At 41.7% G+C, this 20,343-nt stretch overlaps 1 protein-coding gene across 1 annotated transcript in view; it reads left to right on the plus strand.

The window, feature by feature from the left end:
• med13a (mediator complex subunit 13a) overlaps positions 1-20,343 on the plus strand; it is a 51,322-nt gene that overhangs the window by 28,710 nt on the left and 2,269 nt on the right. Inside the window, exons 5-28 of the mRNA XM_008332832.3 lie at positions 2,498-2,698; positions 2,802-3,014; positions 3,094-3,256; positions 4,618-4,728; positions 5,655-6,404; positions 7,415-7,628; positions 8,728-8,758; positions 9,203-9,324; positions 9,634-9,724; positions 10,012-10,223; positions 10,585-10,760; positions 12,029-12,951; positions 13,030-13,197; positions 13,593-13,816; positions 14,170-14,359; positions 14,530-14,944; positions 15,230-15,461; positions 15,637-15,828; positions 16,535-16,758; positions 16,964-17,106; positions 17,244-17,402; positions 18,393-18,581; positions 19,643-19,776; positions 19,877-20,041. Coding sequence (XP_008331054.1) covers positions 2,498-2,698; positions 2,802-3,014; positions 3,094-3,256; positions 4,618-4,728; positions 5,655-6,404; positions 7,415-7,628; positions 8,728-8,758; positions 9,203-9,324; positions 9,634-9,724; positions 10,012-10,223; positions 10,585-10,760; positions 12,029-12,951; positions 13,030-13,197; positions 13,593-13,816; positions 14,170-14,359; positions 14,530-14,944; positions 15,230-15,461; positions 15,637-15,828; positions 16,535-16,758; positions 16,964-17,106; positions 17,244-17,402; positions 18,393-18,581; positions 19,643-19,776; positions 19,877-20,041 — 5,642 coding nt within the window. The remainder of the gene's footprint in view (positions 1-2,497; positions 2,699-2,801; positions 3,015-3,093; positions 3,257-4,617; positions 4,729-5,654; positions 6,405-7,414; positions 7,629-8,727; positions 8,759-9,202; positions 9,325-9,633; positions 9,725-10,011; positions 10,224-10,584; positions 10,761-12,028; positions 12,952-13,029; positions 13,198-13,592; positions 13,817-14,169; positions 14,360-14,529; positions 14,945-15,229; positions 15,462-15,636; positions 15,829-16,534; positions 16,759-16,963; positions 17,107-17,243; positions 17,403-18,392; positions 18,582-19,642; positions 19,777-19,876; positions 20,042-20,343) is intronic.

A 20,343-nucleotide genomic window follows, 5' to 3' on the forward strand; every position in this document is an offset into this window, starting at 1 on the left:
CGAAAAGCCTCCATAGTTACTTTAAATTACTGCACCTGTAAAAAAAATCTTTGGCTCCAATGAGATTTCATTGTCGGCTCAAAATGTATTTACACACTCAACTCAAACTGAACACGGTGTCTTCAATAAACACTTGTGATGTTTCTTTTCTTCTCACACAGACACATTAATGTTCTGATGGTAGCTCACAAAGTGTATAATAGTTTGAAGTAATAAATTCAATCTAAATATATATATTTATATACATGTTTATATGTGTTTCTAGTCTTGATAGTGTTAGTTAATAAATATACAAACAGTCATCAATAGTTTTTCCCTGCAGAGCTTATTTCTCTACTAAAAGACTTCCTTCAAAGTATTTTTCTGTAATTGGATTTTGACTCATGTTAGCAGAGTCAAAATCGATGCAGTAATCACAGAGTTGATAACATCCTTCTGTTCTTCACAAAAATAGAATCCTGATTTTCTTTGTTTTAGTTGTCAGTGTTTATTGCTTGGTATTAAATGTGATTACACTCGTCCAAATATACCAGCTAACAACCCCAATTTGCGTTTGATTTTCTGTTAAGTGAACTCATACTGAATGTGTTGATCAAATTTTTAAATTTAAAAATGTTTTTGACGGAGAATGATTTTAGGTGCAGGCACGCTTTATTGAGCACAAGGTTTTTATTTTGGTTTTTTTTGCTTTTTCGCATTTACTTTTACAGCTACAGCACAGGTTTTTTTTTTGCTTTTTCGCATCGCTACATTTACTTTTACAGCTACAGCACAGGTGCAGCAGATTGGGAAAATGATAAACCTTTTCATCATAGTTGTAGCCTGAGTGTTTTGTAACTGTTTTGTTACAGGTTTACTGTAAGAAATTCTGAAATGAAGCGTAGAATGACTTGAGCTTTACATGGTTTTATGATAAATTAACCTGCTCTGGAACTATTTATTGAAGTGGTTGGTGTAGTGACACCATTTGTTGTCACGACAACAAAACACTCCTTCAGCAACTATTTTGGCAGAAATACAGCGTCCATGCACTGTCAGTTGGAAACGCATTCTGAAAGTCAAAGGTATGCAGTCAGTCACCTTCATTAGTGACAGCTCCAGGTCTGCGCTTACTATAAGAATTAGAGCAAATGTTGAAAAAGCGTGCTTTTTCCAAAGTGCTGCCACCAACTCGAAGAAACGATCAGTCTTTCTAAATACTTTCAAGTAGTTGACTAATATAAACAACTAACCTTTCCATTTTATTTTAGATTTTTTTTTAAACGTAGCATAACCTTGAAACATTTTGCAGAAGAAATTATTATTTCTTCTGCAAAACGTTCAGATACACAATCAAGTTTGGAAGATTTTTCCAATTTGTATATTTTTCCAATTCGGAGTACACATGTTTGGTATCAGACCATCGGATTGTGTATTTTGTACCATCCTCAAAACATTGACCAGCTCAGAACTTGAGAAGTCTTGGAGTAAGAAAAGGTTTGGTTTTCATTTCATGGCTGTAATAAAGACAGTGTGTCTGCCGTCAGTGAAGTGAAATTGCACAAGGTTGTTTTTGTGAAACATGAGGGTCGAAGTAGGAAGTCTTTCCATATCCTCCCGTCCTGAAAGCTATTCTTTGGTCCAGCCCCAGGATCAATACCAACAGACAGAGGCCAACCTGTCTTATAGTGACATTCAGTACTAGTGAAGCAGAACACAGGGTGACATAAACAAACGCTCTGTCATACACCCACAAAAACTACCAGCCGTGCACCATTTCCCCACCTTATATTATTCAAATGCATAATTGACAGTGAGAAGGCATTATGATCTGACAGGCTCTCTGCATATATGTATACATGTCATCCAGATATGCATATAGCTTACATGCACATATGTATGAATTATGCATGTTCAGTTATGGTAATATTTCCATTCTGTGATGTAGGTCTGTTTTGTGATGGGCTCACTCTGTGACTCCTGCATGTCTGTGCAGGCAAATGTGTTTGCAGAGGAGTGGTCCTTTCTTTTATAAGCCTCTGTTTATGTCCTCTGCGAGGCCACCACTTGCCAATAATTGGTGTCTAGATTGCTCTCTAAGTATTTGGTGAGTCAGCCGGGACCAGCTGAGTCCAGCAGTGCTCTGAAAGGTCAGATGGAAGCAAAAACTGTTGGAGTTGGGAGATGGAAAGCAGCAATGGAGATGTAAGAAGAGAGAATTGATATCGATGAGAATAATTCAAATATCTGAGATAGCAATCAGACAGGGTTTACATTTGTATGTTAAGAGATTATGTCAAAACATAAAATATGCTTTTTAAAGTGGGTTTCTTAAAAATGTTATTTGAAATGTATAAAACACCAAACTTATTTTGATTTAAGTTTGATGTTTGGAAGTCATAAACCATATGGTGGACTTGATTGACTTCTTATTTATGAAGAAGACTAACCTATTAGCTTCTTTTTCCCTCCGTTTCCTCTCCTCCTTTCGTCTCTTCTCATCTTTTTTTCCTCATAGTGATCCTGAGTCCTTTTGGACTCAACGGGACTCTGACCGGCCAGTCATTCAAAATGTCAGACCCACCAACACAGAAGTTAATTGAGGAGTGGAACCAATTCTACCCTATCGGCCCCAGTGCGAAGCAGGGCCTGTCGGAGGATAAGACAGAGGACATGCATTGGGAAGATGATTCTCTGGCCTCAGTCGAGGTTCTCGTTGGTCAGTAGCTTCATGATTTTAAAATTAATATCAAGAGGTTTACTTTGAACATGCCAAAAGTAGATTCATGGAGTTTGGCTTGATCCTCTGCCTCCCTCTGAAGGTGGTGTGCGAATGGTGTACCCAGCCTGCTTGGTGCTGGTGCCTCAGTCTGACATCCCTGTCGTGGCCCCTGTGGGGTCCTCTCACTGCACTGCCATCTACTCGGGTGGCCATCAAGTGCCTGCTTCCCAGCGAGAGCCCGCCATTTCTCTGGTGACACTCACGCCTCCAACATCGCCCGAAGAAGTGCAAACAGGCAGTGACAATACTAAAGGTAAGATCAGTCTGAGTACAAATGTGGTGTTAAAATAATCCTGCCTTTTAATCACCAACTCTGTCTCTTCCCTGTACAGTGGACTCTAACTCTTCCAAAAAGTGGGTTAATATGCCCCCGTCATCTGATGGGTTCAGTATGGACAGAACAAGCCACCACGGTGGCAAGATTCCACGGCGACTGTCCACTCAGGTAGTGGAGCGCGTATGGCAAGAGTGCAATATCAACCGAGCCCAGAACAAGTAAGTTGTTTTCCATGTAGACGGCAGTAATGATTTTGAAAAATATTTCTTCTGAGTAGAACACAGAGAGGCTGAGCGTAAATGTAATGTGACATGTTTTCTCTTTCGTTTTATAAACTCTTATGACACTGAAGCGTATTAAACAGCAGCATAAAGTGGCTGTGTGCTAAACATTGTTCAGGTACTTGAACACTGAGACGCATTGGACACCTTGTTTATCCCTTTATAAACACACACTGTGCAAGCCAATTACAACTAAGTCCAACATTAAGCGCTGGATCAGATTTTTTTTTTAAACATGTGATGATAACTTATCCTGCTCAAAGGGCTGGGAATTTTAAAACGAACTCTAAGTTGTGAGCCAAACAGGATAACCATTAATTGTCTTTTGCTGAAACACCAGAAATATTTAATTTGAACTATAACAATGTATTCCTTATATATGAATAAATATAAAAATAAGTAAAATTCTGAATATTTACACCAAGTGAATACACCAATCACTTACCAACACACAAAGTTAGAGGCTTGATTAGAATCATGGATTTGGAAAATTCAGATTATGAATTACATACATGCCACCATATATTATACCCACACAGAATTTGACCACGCATGTTGAGCTCCGTTGGGCCGGTTGTATTCGCCTTTCTTTTTAACCACTTCTTTCATTCAACACTCATGTCTTCAGGTTATTTATATTCAGCACCATGATCAGCAAATCTGCCACGTTCCGTCTCTCCTACATTTATGGCCTAACTACACTACATATATTTACCCCTGATAATCTGGCTGCTGTAGATGTTGTCAATTTGTTGCCAATAATCACTTACCAACACGAGAATCAGCAGCTGTGAAGTGTAAAATATGCAAAGATCTGGCCTGTAAAGACCCTCCGAGGCTTACCCCACACAACATAAATCCTAGATCTTTTTTTCCCCCCTGTCAATTTGGCAGCTGTGATTGAACCTCTAAGGTATTAAATAAATAAATGTATGTAGTGTGAACTCACTGCAATGGCAAAAAATAATAGTTGCAGCTTGGTGTATTTTGTTTTTATCCGTTTCTGTTTTTATTAAAACAAAAATAATGCACAGTTGATTGAAAGGACACTCAACAAGAGTTTAAAGCATTCAGGTTTAAATGTTGTCCTGTTTTACTCCAGTGCACCTGATGCACTCAGAGTGCATCAGAATCTCTTGCCCTTTGTCTAAGCATAAATGTCAACCATCGTTAGCTGCTGGCAATTCAGATGACAATATTGAGGAAGGCTAGAAGTCAACACAACACAGTTAGTAGTGAGCTGCACTAATGAGAATTGTAAGGCATGTTTAATAGTTTTTTTTGTTTTCACCTTCTAGGCGCAAGTACTCAGCTGCAACCAATGGTACCTGTGAGGAGGAACTCACTGAGAAAGTAGGAACCTGGAATTTTGTGGAGCCATCACAAAGGTCACACTGCAACTGTTCCAGGTCAGTCTCCCCGGTTAATTCTGGAGTGTTTTCAGGCAAAGATGTTTCTCTCAACTGATGAATAAATAATGAACTGTCATTTATGGCTGAAGGCCAGGGATAAAAAAAGACTAGTCAAACATTGAATTGAGTTAGTGAGTAAAAAAAGTAAAATACTCAAATTCAATACATAATATTTCTTAGGCACTGTTATATCATGATTTTCAGTGCAATGGACAAGTGACTTACTTTGCTGCTTTTGTATTAATATCTTTGTGACACATTCAAATCAAATCTCTCCTTAACCTCGTGTCGTAGGGACCAGCTTCCTTTTTAAGACAAGCTTTTATTTATTCATCAAATGATTCAATGACTGCATTGTATGTTTTTGTAAATTATACTTTCAAATCTTGCACAGTTAAAAAGAAGAAGTTATGAGAGAAAGTGATCAAAAGTTGTAGGTTCTCCACTGTGATAAGGAGAACACACTCTGTGTATTGTGTAGTGTATTTTTTGCAGCCACAGTCAGTGCTGCAAAACAAATAATTGAAACACTGGCCAAAGGAAAGGGGAGCCAACTTGGACCAAAGGCGAGAGCGAGAGTGGATTGGGCCAGTCAGCTGGATCATGTTAATTTGTTGGAAGCTACCTCGTTTCTGGGCAACTCAGAAATGAAACCTCTGTTGCCAGCCTTAAGGACTGAACTCTGTTTGTAGTTAGAATTGTTCCAAGTGTCTTCTTATGTTGACACATAGAAGTTTAAACACATCTCATCAATTAAAAAAAAAGTCATTTTTGAACATAATAATTGATTCATTCAACAGGACACTGTCATATCCTAAATACAGAAATACAAAACTTACAAAAGTTAAAGCTAAAACTAAAAACGTAGGTATTTTTATTTAAAGTGTTGTTTCACAGCATAATTTTGTCCTTTTGTTTCACAGACACAAATCAGTAAAGCAGCGAACAGGAAGCACACCAGGTCAAGCTCAGTTATCAGGCCAGGCCTCTCAGCCTCCTACCAAGCACAAAGCTGGGGGTGAGAAGCTTGAGAAAGGTGAAAAGCAGCAGAAAAGACCCCAGACGCCCTTCCATCACCGCAGCCTAACAAACGACGAGGCCTCACTAGACTCAGAGACAAATGTAGGACAGAGGTTGGCCATGAGGAACCAGGACGGGGGAAGATTACCAAGTATTTGCTCTGCAGATGTTTCTGCTATCCAAAAAACGCCACAGCTCCATAGTGGAGCTGTAAACTCTGGCCCTTCAGACCAAGCCAACTCCCCACAACCCCCATCACTTAGCCCTCACCCGTGTGAGCGTAGCGAGGAGTCGGGGGAGGGCATGAAGAACCCTTCAACCCCCAACAGCCAACACTTTTACCAACAACCTCCAGACCCGTGTCTGGTTGGAGTGAAGGGTGGCAGCGAGGAGCTGTCCAGCACAGAGAGTATAAGTCAGCACTTCAACTCGCATCACCCCCATCCAGGGGTATCGGCGTACTCTGATTCTCCAGAACCCGTCGTTTACATTGGCGCAGCGGTCAACCAGGAGGAAGACAATTCTCACACTCCATGGCGGTTATTCAACTTACCGCGCAGGAAAGAAGCCGAGGTGCCCACCCCACTGCTGCCAGGAGACAAGCTGAAGGACGAGGCTTCTTTGTCGCAGGAAAACCTGGTGTCTGTTACTGAGTAAGCTCCTTTTCCCTCCCGAACCCGTCCACACCTTTTCCTTCAACTCTTAAAGTCTTGTATGTCGATTAAATCTGCACAAGATTCTAATCTCTTGCTATCTGTCCTTTTGACATCTTACTTCTTTAATATGCAGGGTGGGAGCTATACATGGATCCCAACACAGAAACGGGCAGTTAGTGATGAAAAGAGTAAATGTAGAGTTACATTAATATAAACCCACAATTGGAGTAATTGATTCTTATATAAGTGCTTGCTGTAAGGAAGCTGGGGGCAGTCGAGAGGTTTACACTGGCTAACATAATGTAGGATGGTGAAAGTGGGAGTTATCATTAGGGTTACGCAATCTCAAGAGGCCAGACACTTGTGTGGAAAGTTCTACTAAGCTGTAATCCTTCCAGCCACAGTTCTGAATGGCCCCTAATCTGTGGCCTACTCCACTGCACATCAGAACTAGACAGGCATGACGACAGGATACGAGTACAGAGAAATGTGGGAAGGAATAAAGGCGAGAAATAATACATGAGCAGCATTTGTTCCTTCCCTCCTGGCTTGTGGTCAGTGTTCAATTTTTTTAATCACTTTCTATTCTTTAAATTGTGACAAATGAGAGTTTAAACGGAATGGTTTGATTAGTGACCAATGTGGATGTAATGTTTAATCAAGCCTGTCTACGATGAATTCTCAGTCGTCAGTCACTCTGTTTCCATCAGGCTGCGAAAATTGTGATTATATGACACCAACAAGATGCATTAGTTGTACTGCATGGAAACTGTCAGAGTGGTTAACAATCCCTGCCAGTGCTGCTACGTAAGATACTGTAGATAATGTTAGCCTGACAGCCAATATCACAGAACAGCAAGTCAGAACTGATCACATCAGGAAACTTTGCATTGTCAGGAGAGGATAACGTCACTCGAATAATTAAATTTTCTTTGGAAATACAGTTTTAACATGTATGTGACGAACATCAAACCAGAGCCTTCACACCTGCCTTGTCTCCTCCTCAGGATCATGTCCACATCTAAATGGCCATTAAAGGTCTCTGAAGAACTTATTCAGATGTACCGAGCCAGGAGAAACCAGTACCTATCTGCAGCCATAACTGATGGAGACCACGAGCCAGAAGCAGATCCTTATGCCTTTGAAGAAGGTGACGTGAAGTTCACATTCTCCAAGAAGGACAAAGCAGGTGGGGAGCGTGACCCCGGCAAGAAGCATAAGGTGAGAAGCCAGATGAAGAAGTGTCTCTCCCTTTTTAAAGACATATTTTTTAAACATGTTTAAGGTGCACGGTGCATCAGTCAAAACATTTGGTATTTCAGCTTGTGTTGTACAAAAAAGGGCTCGCTTGTCCCATTACTATGCACTGATTAATGTGCACAAATGAACTGATGCAACTGTTTGTGGATTTTTAAACGTGACCTTTGTTAACAAACTGTTGGAATCTTTGAGGGGAAAAAAAATCAAACGGGTGATTCATTCAAATTGACGAGTGTAGTGTGATAACTTATTACAAAATAAACATGACATTTGATGCTCATCAGATTACTGAGTCATGAGGCAACAGACTGAAAATAAACTGTCTATTTTCATGTCATCAAACCTTGACGTCCTTATTGGTCGTTGACTGTGCTGCAGAACACATGCTCCTGTAGGCCGTCACCATATCACTGTGAAGCCACAGTAACATATGAGTGGTTTTTATCCTTCATTACTTTGCACATAATTTGCCCTGAGACACATTAAGGAAACTGTCTCAGACAAATGAGTCATGCCGGTGTAATGGAGAGTAAACTATATGATAACATTTATTACAGACAAGATAAGACCTAAAGAGAACATTTATAGTTTTTCGCTGTTGTGTTTACCGCTGATGGAAAAAAACACAAACACAACATTTTTAATCGTGTGTTACTCAGAAAAGAGCTGTGGGCATTCGAAAAACAATGACATCAAAACATAAGATTCCTGTTTCAGAGTCAGAACTGTTCAATACACGACTTGTCAGAAGAATATAAACACACAGAAGGTCAGTCGTCCTCAGTGTTGTTGTGAGAGCCAGAGATTTCATTCCTGAGATCATCATCACTGTAATCCACTGAAAAACTCCTTGGCAGGAAGTTTATACCACCAGGTTAATCTATCTGTCTGTCTATCTTTTTCCTCTTTTATTGCTTTTTTCCATTATACATTGTTTTCCAGAATATTTATAAACTTGCGTTATGTGTTTATTATTTTTACTCAAATATGCTGCTTGAATATTTGGCAGCAGTAACATTTTTTCCTTAATCTAATTTATTTACATTCTCTTTCCTTACAGGGTGAAGATGGAGGATCGTGTCCATCAGATGGTAACAATTCTTCTCATACATACTATATACTGAGTGTGTGTGTGTGTGTATGTGTATATATATATATCTATATATACATATATATACATATATATACATATATATACATATATATATATATAGTATATATATGTGTGTATATATATATATCTACACACACATATATATACAGTATATATAGGCGTGGGTATATATATATATACATACCATACATACATAATAGCATATGTTATTTCCTTCTTCAGTACCTCATTGGTTACATCACTTATTTAAATTGCTTGTTTGACTGAGAATTTGACATTTCCAACAGCTCTAAGAGTGACAGTTTAAAGCTGGATCTTTAACCATTAGTTACTTCTCCAGCAACCACAGTCAAACTGTAAACCCTGGGCATTGGGACATGATGTTTCTACATTGACGTGCTCTCTTTCCATGTTTGTACAGATGCCCAGCGGGCTGCTGCTCACAACCACACGGTCTCCACCAGCCTAATTCACGAGATAGACCTGGCCGTGTCCATCAATGACTTGGACAACCTCTTCAATTCAGATGAAGATGAACTGGCGGTTAGTAGGAACCTCTGCTCAAACCACAGTCCATATTTTGTTACACATAGTGTGGGCTGGCACCACATGTGAGCGTGTGTGTCTGTGTGTGTTTTCCTCTGGCATGTGCCAGAGCGCTGTCTCCATTCTCCCCATCGTTCACTGACAGCTCACAATGACCGCTCCACTTACTTCCCAAAGACGAGCGTTATGTTGGCATGTACACCACACTAGTGAAAAAACAGAGTTTGAATTGAGCTGTTGCTTAAGTGTCAATTCATGTTTTAAGCTCCTAATATAAGCAGCAATTATATATTTCTGTGTCTACAGCCTGGCTCCAGGAGACCTGTCAATGGAACCGATGAGAAATTTGGCAACAAGGACCCAAAACCATCCACTTTGGACCCAGTATCTTGTATAAGTATGTATATCTACTTCTGTTTTCATGGATAACAATACAACTCTGTAATGTAGCGGGTCTTTCACACTATAAGAATGAATGAGTGAAATGGTTATTTTTATACAAGATATTTTTTACAACATCTGAACAATAAGATGTCAATATTTTCAGTTCTCATTTAGTTGCATATTTATTCTAGTCACTGATAGTCACTGATAGTCAGATAGTTAAAAAAATCTGAAATATAAGGATAGCTGTGTTCAAACACTCTTTTTCTCTCTTTTTATTTTAACCTCTGTTTCCACCAGGCTCAGCAGACCTGCACCAGATGTTTCCCACACCACCCTCTCTGGAACAGCATATCATGGGCTACTCCCCCATGAATATGTGTAGCAAAGATTACGGCAGCATGGAGTCAAACGCCGGCATGACCACACTGGACGGCACCTCGTCTCTGGGAAACCACTTCAAGATTGAGGTGGAGGAAAGCTTTTGTAGCCCCAAGCCATCTGAGATCAAGGTAGGTCCAGACTAAATGTGTCGGGTATCATTTTACTGCCTGTTAAAATAAGATGAGAAATTTATTACTACTATCAGAAGATACCATAAATATTATAGGTGGAGACTTCATAAATCAAACCTCTTTCAGCCAAGCCATGTAGTCTCAGAGTGTCCTTCATAACAAGCTCTTACCCAGCTGAAGTGTCACTGACATTAAAATTTTACAGTTTTGATTCCTTCAACAGTAAACGTGAGATAAATACAGATTTTCAACTCGACCTTTTTATTCAGCACTGAACAGTTTACTCAGGCCTTACACAAATATTTGTCAAGTTATTGTGTCTGCTTTAATATGTGTTTATTTGTTGTGTGTTGTGAAGGACTATTCGTTTGTGTACAAGCCCGAACTGTGCCAAGCGTTTGTGGGTTGCTCCATGTTCGCTCCACTGAAGACGTTGCCCAGTCAGTGTCTCCCACCCATCAAAATGCCAGAGGAAGGCATTTACCGACCGAGCTGGACCATGGGCAGAGACATGACCTTCCTCAGCAAGGACAGGTATGGCTTCAAAATGTGGGACTATTTATCATGGTCCCCTGGAAAGAAGGTCACTGAGGCGATGTGATTTACATTTGGAGAAGACCTGCCAAGGCTCTGCTGGACGATTTGCATCTTGTGCACACATTGCAGACAATCATACTTCTTTTCTGTCACACACCCTCGGTCTGGCACATGGCTCTGGGCACACCCTCAGTGGCTCAGCTGTTTTTTTTTTTTTTAAATAAAGGCAAATGATGGCCTTATAATTTGTCAGAGAAACTTGAGCAAATCATTTGCTGTTTGGATAAATATTATTATATTTATTACCGATGTTTTTTGTAAAGATAATACTAGCTAGTCACCATCAAAACTAAACTGAACAAACACAAAAACACTGATGAACTACCCTGGAGTGTAAACCACAGTATTTTATTCCTGGTCATGCAGTGTGAGAAGACTGTAATATAACAGAAATATGAAGCACAAATGTAGTTGAATTAAACTGTCGCACAGGAGACATGTCTCAACTCACCTGACATTGGCCGATGTCCAGATGGTCCCTGGTAAACATCTCAGAATGTGCTGGTGCAGCTTGGAATGTGCCCTGGCTGCAGGAGAGAAAGAACTGTGCTGGGACTTCTGTCTAATGAGTCTGTGCCACATGCAGTTCAGGACATGATGTGCTCACTTTCCCTCCCTCCCCTTTCTTCTGCTCTCATACACTCTCTGCTTGCCAACCCAAAAATAAACCGTACCTCAGAGGGAAGCTTGTTGAAATGTTTATTGAATGTCTTTCCCTTTTATACTTTCCATGCTCTCTCAGCTTCACCTCATTCTTACTGCGTTACACCCGCTGTGTAATCTGAAAGTTGAAGCAGTTGTTGTAATGTTATGACCAGCCCCGTCGTCAGTGAAAACCAAACAATTTTTTACATATTGTGCAACATCATTGCGGTTTTCAGAGCGCAAAAATAATAATCTAGTATGTCAGCACCTGAAGAAAGAATGTGGGCCTATTTTTTTTATAAATGTTATCTTATTGATGGCAAACTAGCAAAACCTCTTACCTAAAAAATGTAAAAAAAACTAAAATCAGTTGCTGTGACAAACTATGCATGAATTTTAGACATGCAATATAGGTTTAAAACAACATCTTTTTAGTTAGAGTATTTTTTTGTAATGCTGCTTAAACAGCCACACTAACTTTAAGATGGCTATAAAAGATGTATACATCGTTTCATTTCATTTCTTTACTAATCTCTGTTCTCCACTCTGTTCACCCTCAGTACCATCACCAGTGTGGCAAACGTAATGGACCAGGACTACAACCAGACCTACACTCCTCAGACCCACACGCCTTTCATGTCAAACAGCGCTCCGCCAAGTAACAGTGGCACCGGCATCCTTCCCTCACCCGCCACCCCTCGTTTCTCCGCCCCTACGCCAAGAACGCCACGCACTCCACGCACACCTCGGGGTCCTTCCAGTGTTCAGGGATCACTCAAGTATGAGAATTCTGACCTGTACTCACCAGCCTCGACCCCTTCAACCTGCAGACCGCTGAACTCGGTGGAACCAGCCACGGTACCCTCCATCCCGGAGGCACACAGCCTTTACGTTACCCTCATCCTCTCTGAGTCTGTCATGAACCTCTTCAAAGACTGCAATTTTGACAGCTGCTGCATCTGCGTGTGTAATATGAACATCAAAGGAGCCGATGTGGGTGTGTACCTGAGTGACCCAGTGAGTGAGGCCCAGGAACCCTGCAGCTGCGGCTTCAGCGCTGTGGTCAACCGCCGTTATGGCAATGGCTCCGGACTCTTCCTCGAGGACGAACTAGACATCATCGGCCGAGGTTCAGACGTCAGCAGAGAGGCGGAGAAGCGGTTTGAAGAGTTGCGGCTCTCCTCACTGGAGAAAAGTGGAGTTGGGAGGGGAGACCGTGTTCCCGACGAGCTGATCGTCCTTGTGCAAGACCAGTGCACCAACCCCTTTTCACCCATTTCAATTTTGGAGCACGACCTGGTGACACGGGGAACAGGCGGGGTCTCCGTACCTCCCTGTGTGAGGGTGGAGGAGAAGGACTACTGCAGTGACTGCTACATGGCTCTGGAGCATGGCAGGCAGTTCATGGACAACATGTCGGGTGGAAAGGTGGACGAGGCCCTGGTTAAGAGCTCATGCCTACACCACTGGGGCAAACAAAACGGTGAGAGGAATGGAACATTTACAAATATATCCGAAAGTTTTTGAATTTGACATTAACTTGGTGCTTATTTTTTCACAGCAGTGGACGTGAGTGCGTTATGCTCCCAGGACGTCCTGCGAGCACTAATGTCTCTGCAGCCTGTACTCCAGGATGCTATTCAGAAGAAACGAACAGTGCGGTCGTGGGGCGTTCAGGGACCTCTCACCTGGCAACAGTTCCACAAGATGGCTGGTCGAGGCTCTTATGGTAAAGCTGTGAAGATTTTCTCAGTGATTACACTTTGATTTATGCTTTGCTACTGTACACCGTAGATGTGTTAAAACCAAGCATTAAGTACTCTCTTTTATTTTATTGTGAATGTGTCAAATCTTTATAACAAAAAGACTGCATGACTTCTGTCAGTTTTAGCTTAATTAGGTTTCTGTCAAATCCATGGCTTTATGTTCTATATTTAGATAGAGACAAACTTGCATGTTGTCACATTAACAGTGAAGTTCCTCTGTGGTTGTACTGTGAGAAGGTGTCAAGTTGTCAAGTGAAAACATTTAGCTTCAGGACGGAGCAGGGTTTGAAATCTTACACTGTTAACATCACAACACTTTGTTCTTGTTCTCTGACTCCCACCACTCTCTCTCACTTAGGCACAGACGAGTCTCCAGAGCCCCTGCCCATTCCCACCTTCCTCGTAGGTTATGAGTACGACTTTGTAGTACTGTCTCCTTTTTGTCTGCCATACTGGGAGAAACTGTTGCTGGATCCCTTTGGCTCCCAGCGGGACATTGGCTACCTGGTGATTTGTCCTGACAACGAGGCCCTGCTGAGCGGTGCCAAGAGTTTCTTCCGAGACCTCACCGCTGTCTATGAGGTGGGGACTTGAAAGACTGTTGCACACAATTAAGATCCAGGTGTAGAAATCTCCAGCCAGTGTTTAAAAAATTCTTTATTTATATCATTCAACTGTTTAGAATATGTTTTTAGCGATTAGCTCAAAATAAAAGAAAGATTAAAATATAGCTTCACATGAGGCCGTAATGGTGTCAGACGGTGAGTCAGGTCTGGTTCTTCAGTGTAGACACACATTTAAATTCTCCCAACTAAGAAAACACTACTATAAACATGAATAATACTTGCTGTTGGCCCCTTTTTTGTTAACAAAATTTCATTTTAATAAATGTTTTAAATGAATGTCCTGAATACTGTCTCTCTGTTTGTCTACAGTCGTGTCGACTTGGCCAGCATCGGCCCATTTCCAAAGGGTACCCTGATGGCATTGTCCTTGTCGGGGGCAGTGGAGCCAAGAGCCTCATGGATCAGCCAGTGAGCGATTGGTTCCTCAAGGCTGCCAGTGGCAACAGTGACGCCTTCGCTAAGCTCAAACTCTATGCACAAGTTTGCCGACACAACCTTGGTACGTGTCATTTACAGATCTGCCCATTGAATGTTTACAATCCCCATTGTAAAAAGACATCCGAACAGAATTAAGGCCTAACAGAGCACAAACTTTTGTAAGCTCAGACAACAGGTTTAAACGTATTATGATTATTTTCATTTTGATCAACAATTGTGTTCTGTCTTTAGCTCCATACCTCGCATCACAGCCACTGGACAGCTCACTCCTCACTCAGCCTAATCCTTCGCCTTCGTCCAGCCAGTCATCTTCCACACAACTGTCTAGCTCCACATCTAGTTCAGTGGGCCAGCAGAGTTCCACCACTGCTGCAGGCCCCACAGTTCCCAACAGCAGCAGCAACGCAGGCTCTGGGAACAGCTCTGCCTCAACCAACAACCTGGTCACGACATCAGGCCAGTCTGGGCCTGCGCTACTCTCTGCCAAGGCCAATTGTTTTCCCTCTTTTGGGAGCATGAGCAGTCAGGGCCAGGGTGTTGGCCCCCAGAGTGGACAGCTGGGTCAGCAGGCTGGAACCCAGAATGCTGGCAGTTCAGGGGACAACTCAAGCAGCCAAGCCCAAGGACCTTCAGAGCCACCAGAAAGGTATGCATCATCCTGCACATCAACTCAACACCTGAATAATGTCATTGAATATTTGTATGAACGTTTTACCCCATGGATATACCAGCCATAATATTCAACAAAATAGTTACCTGTCAGTCTTATATTACACTGTAGTAATACAGTTCAGCAAAACAGAGGGCGCTCTGTGCTGTTGTGCACCAGAGAAGCCACAACAGAAGAGAGCTACGATGAGTCGCTCCTGTTTAAAATTGAGTTTTTGTATTGTTTTTTTAATATGGGTACGATGTCACTTTCTTCCCTCAGCACTTTGGAACGAGAAAAGGTGGGCCTGCCCACGGATGGGGAATCCCACGCCATCACATATCCACCTGCCATCGTTGTTTACATCATTGACCCTTTTAGCTATGAGGAGACAGAGAACGGCACAGGCCCAGTGCCAGCACACTCCAGTGTGTGGACACTGGGTTTACTGCGGTGCTACCTTGAGATGCTTCAGTTTCTGCCTGCCCATATTCGCAATTCAGTATATGTACAGGTGAGGAAGCTTCTTGGGCTGGATATTATATACTGTATATTAGATTGCTGACCATATTGTAGTTCACTGAAGCAGCTGTAACCCACCCAAATGTGAAATACTTTGTTTTGTGATGTAGTGATAAAACTGAATGGACGTCATCATATGTAACTTTTGATTGTGTTTTCTCCACTAGATCGTCCCGTGCCAGTATCTGCTGCAGCCAGTACGAAGAGAGGAACGTCATATCTACGCACAGCACCTGAAGTCTCTCGCCTTCTCTGTATTTGCTCAGTGCAGACGGCCGCTGCCGATCTCAACCAATGTCAAATCACTGACAGGTTTTGGCCCTGGATTGGCCATTGACACTGCACTGAAGAGTCCAGAGGTAAATGCATCACAACACAGTGGTTTTGTAGAATAGAACACTCTTGAACCATAAATTGTTTTAGCCTGTAGTTTTATTTGACAAGGTTTTCTCTGATACATCATCATTATCATGTTTGTGTTGTAGTTTGATCAATAAAACAAATAGAACTGTTTTCAGCTTTTCAGTAAGACATTAACCTGACCCAGACCTTTGCCCTGGTTGTGTAATCTACCAGAGAAATGAAAAGACTGTTGGATAAAGAATTTTAAGAACTAAATGTTAGTATAGCTTTTACTCTGGAGCAGGATCAAAAGAACGTGTAACACTCCACTACTGGAGATTTTCTTTCCATTATCTGCTTGGCTAGCTCCTTGAGACCTCTATAATGGGAGCTTGACTGCAGGTTTACACTAAAGGTCGCTTTGGATTCAGACCTAATACCACTGACTTACTTTCATGCAGCTGGGGCTACTTTTTTGTGTGACACACTGATGAAATCCATCCTGGACAAACTGTGTAATTATGGGGACTGGGACAGGGAATTTCACTGTACTGATCAAAAGAATGTGAACTTAACACAAAAGAAAGAAAATGTTTCTGAAACGTCTGCTGTGAATTGCGTCTGCTCAAATGTAAACACGGATCAAAGCTTAGTGCTGAATGTGTTACTAAATGCTGACCTTTTTTCCATAAAATCCTGACAATCTCGCCTCCCGTTCTGCAGAGGCCGGAGTGTCTGCGTCTGTACACGCCTCCCTTCATTTTAGCACCTGTGAAGGACAAGCAGACGGAGCTTGGGGAAACATTTGGGGAAGCATCGCAGAAATACAACGTGCTGTTTGTAGGGTACTGTCTGTCCCACGACCAACGCTGGCTTCTGGCTACGTGCACTGACCTGTATGGAGAACTGTTGGAGACGTGCATCATCAACGTTGATGTACCCAACAGGTAAGGCTCTCATCAAGTGGTGGGCCAGATTTAACTCCAGGGCCTGAGTTTGAAAAATGTGTCTTATAGTACACACTTTAAGACTTTATTGAATAGTCTTTAAAAACCACATGAAGGACGTAAAGCTATTTAAAATCACACCTGAAAAGTAATCTATATTAATGTATAGAGAAGAGTGATTTTGATGCACGTCTGTGTTTCACAGGGCACGGAGGAAAAAGGGTTCAGTGCGCCGATTCGGTCTCCAGAAGCTCTGGGATTGGTGCTTAGGGTTGGTGCAAATGACTTCAGTTCCCTGGAGAGTGGTGATTGGTCGACTAGGCCGAATAGGTCACGGAGAATTAAAAGGTAAGACGCATCATCATCGACGTCCTAAGCGAGTTTGACTCTTACCAAATCTGCATCATTTAAAGGGCACATGTTCCCAGTCACAGGCCGTCACTTCTTCATTCACCACTAATGCTCTTTGTCTTGTCATGTTCCAGACTGGAGTATTCTGCTGAGCAGGAGAAACCTCCAGTCACTGAGTCGACGTCTGAAGGACATGTGTCGAATGTGTGGCATCTCCGCCTCAGATACTCCCAGCATTCTCAGTGTGTGCCTAGTTGCCATGGAACCCCAGGGATCCTTCATCATCATGCCAGGTACAATGTGGAAACACAAATGCATTTTTAAAAGAAGTAATCAAGCTATGATGGTTGAATGTTTAAATACACCTGTTTGTCTGTTGGTTTAAAGTACACATTCTGGCAGAGTTGGTGTTTGTGTGCCTCGTCCGTTTGTGTAAGATTGTGTGTCGTGATTGATAGCAGCAGCATATCACAGTGCACCTCCTCCTCTTGTCCAGAACAGATGGATGGCAGTGGAGATCATGTACCTTTCACTCATACAGCACCATCCCTCACATGCCCATTGATCCCAATGCAGTCTGATGGAGAGAGTCAGATCAATGTGTTTATTTTAGGAAACATACCACGCAAGTCGTCATACCAGACTGATGATCGGCCGAGGGCTGCCACCTTGTCAAAAACTGAAATGGATTAGAAAGCCAGTGAGAGCTTCAGTCATTTCTGCACTGAAATATGTTGAAAGAAAATATACCAGAATGTTAGGTTTTGAGTTCAAGGCTGTCAGAAAATGTTGAAGTCAGTCAATCGATTGTTCACTGTTGTTAAAGAATTCAAGTTATAATTACAATTGAGAGCTGTAATCATGAGTCAGTGTAGCTGATTTGTGGACTAGATTTTTTTTCTAACTGTAAATGACCAGGACTTTCACGGTGATATTCCAAAGTTCTTTACAATAGTTTTTGTAAATGAAATTGTCTTTTTATATTGTCACAGATCCCTTGGAGAAAATGTTATTGAAATGTGTTTGCTTCATGGTAACTAGAGTAGGCTGATATTTTCTGATAGATTTAGTTTCTGTCAGAAGTCTGACTTTAAAAGCATTTATTTCTTGGTCCCTGGCTCAGACTTTCTGGCTGTTCTTTATCAGAGACAGGTTTAAAGATTTTTTTTTTTTTATACAACCCCTGGTACAATGATTGTAACAAGGCTCCTCGTATTGGTTAATTATGCTCAGTGTCAGATGTATTGACCGTCGTTCTCTCCTTCCTCTGTTCTTTCCATCAGACTCGGTGTCAACAGGCTCCGTGTTTGGCCGCAGCACCACCCTGACCATGCAGACATCCCAACTAAGCACCCCCCAGGACACCTCCTGCACACACATCCTGGTTTTCCCCACCTCAGCCTTTGTCCAAGTTGCCAGCTCCAGTTACACCAACATCGACACCAACATCGACATCCTCAACGCCACCACTGGTCAGCAGTCCTTTCTTAATCAATCTCTCGATTTGTTTCTTGGAAAACTTTTTAACTCAAACATGGTGTGTGCTACTTGTGGAAAATTCAGCAATTACCTGCTTTCCACTTCCAATTTTTACTGATTGCACACAAAAGTCCCCATGTTTATTTTTTATAATTTAGGTTTGTTGTGAAACTGTTATTATACAGTATAAACATGTATTCATCAGGGCTGTGGAAATTAATTCTGCAAAAACTGCAATAATTATTTCTGTTATTTAATGCATTTTACATCCACTCTTCATCCAATTATTCTACCACTCATCCACTTGCTTCTAACACAGAGTCAATTCACATTGTTATTTTATTACACTACAGGAAAAAATGTCATTTCCCCGAAGTGCCTCATTCTTAAAATACCAAAAATGTGTTTGTGGAAGTTTCAACTTTAGGTCAGAGTGCTGGCTCTTTGTCAGACCAGCCCGACTGAGCTCAAGGCAGCAAATAAGTCTACAGCTGACAGACTGACTGACACAGTTGTCGAACGAATTGCTAGGAGACTGTAGACTAAAAAATATTGTTGAGGAGAACGGCTTCTACAAGCCACCGTCAAAGTGCTCAGTAATGATTAAAATCTAAGATAAGTTTTGACTTAAATAGATTTTTTTTTTACATTTTTTCACGTTAATAATGCCCTCATTTGGATTAGTCACAAATAAAAACAGATGTGAAACACATACATCTAGCATCAGCTGTTATCTGCCTTTCTGTTCCAGCAATGTACATTGTTTTTTCCCATTTAGGACTGTTGATTTATCTCCACAGCTACCCTGAGATTATTCAGATTCAAATTTAGGGTTTGACAGCCCTTATATACAGTACATGCAGTATACAGTGTGCATTGAATTTCTGAATCCATTAACACATTTAAAGTTACTGAAATAGGTGCAGTTCAGCAGTGCATCAAGGCTGCTGACGTTTACTTTAGAAATAAAACATTCTTTAGAACAAACTAGATCGTGACTCAACAAATGAAAAACTAACCCCCGGCCGCTTCAACTTTTCTATCTCCTGCACAGATGGTTCTGACATATTTGACCTGCTGGACCAGGAGAATGAGTTAGTGGACCCGGACATTATCAACATCTCCCCTAACACTTCACCAGTGCATTCCCCCGGCTCTCATTACCACCATGGGGGTGATGGCAGTAAGGTGAGATGCACACATAGAGTACATGCTCACATTAATGCTCACATGTGCTACTGTTACCCAAGACAAACCGAGTTAACCATGAGTTTCTGCCCTGTTCCAGGGCCAGAGTACGGACCGCATGGAGTCCCATGAAGAGGTCCCCAATCTCCTGCAGCAGCCTCTGGCTCTGGGCTACTTTGTCTCCACGGCAAGAGCCGGTCCACTACCTGACTGGTTCTGGTCGGCCTGTCCTCAGGCTCAGAACCAGTGTCCACTCTTCCTCAAGGTACCAGCCTCTACCCTACCTTACATTACGCAGACTTTTGATGTACATCTCAAATGGTTTCATTTTTACAGTTTTAGAAGTGGCAGACCCAAGACGATTAAATTCTCTTTAATGAGTGGTGAGAGATAAAGAGAAAACAAAATAATGAAGCATAACTAGGAGGCCGCTTTAACAAATTGCTCCTGGAAGTCTTTCAGTGTTTTAAACACCGAGTATATCTCTTGCTTCTTTTTTTAAATATGCAAAGACGACGTGCACCATGAGCTCATCCCCACCGGAGCTCCTAAATATTGTTCATCACC

This window comes from Cynoglossus semilaevis, chromosome 19 (genome assembly GCF_000523025.1).
Source record: "Cynoglossus semilaevis isolate Cse_v1.0 chromosome 19, Cse_v1.0, whole genome shotgun sequence".
In the NCBI taxonomy this organism is placed as follows: Eukaryota; Metazoa; Chordata; class Actinopteri; order Pleuronectiformes; family Cynoglossidae; genus Cynoglossus; species Cynoglossus semilaevis.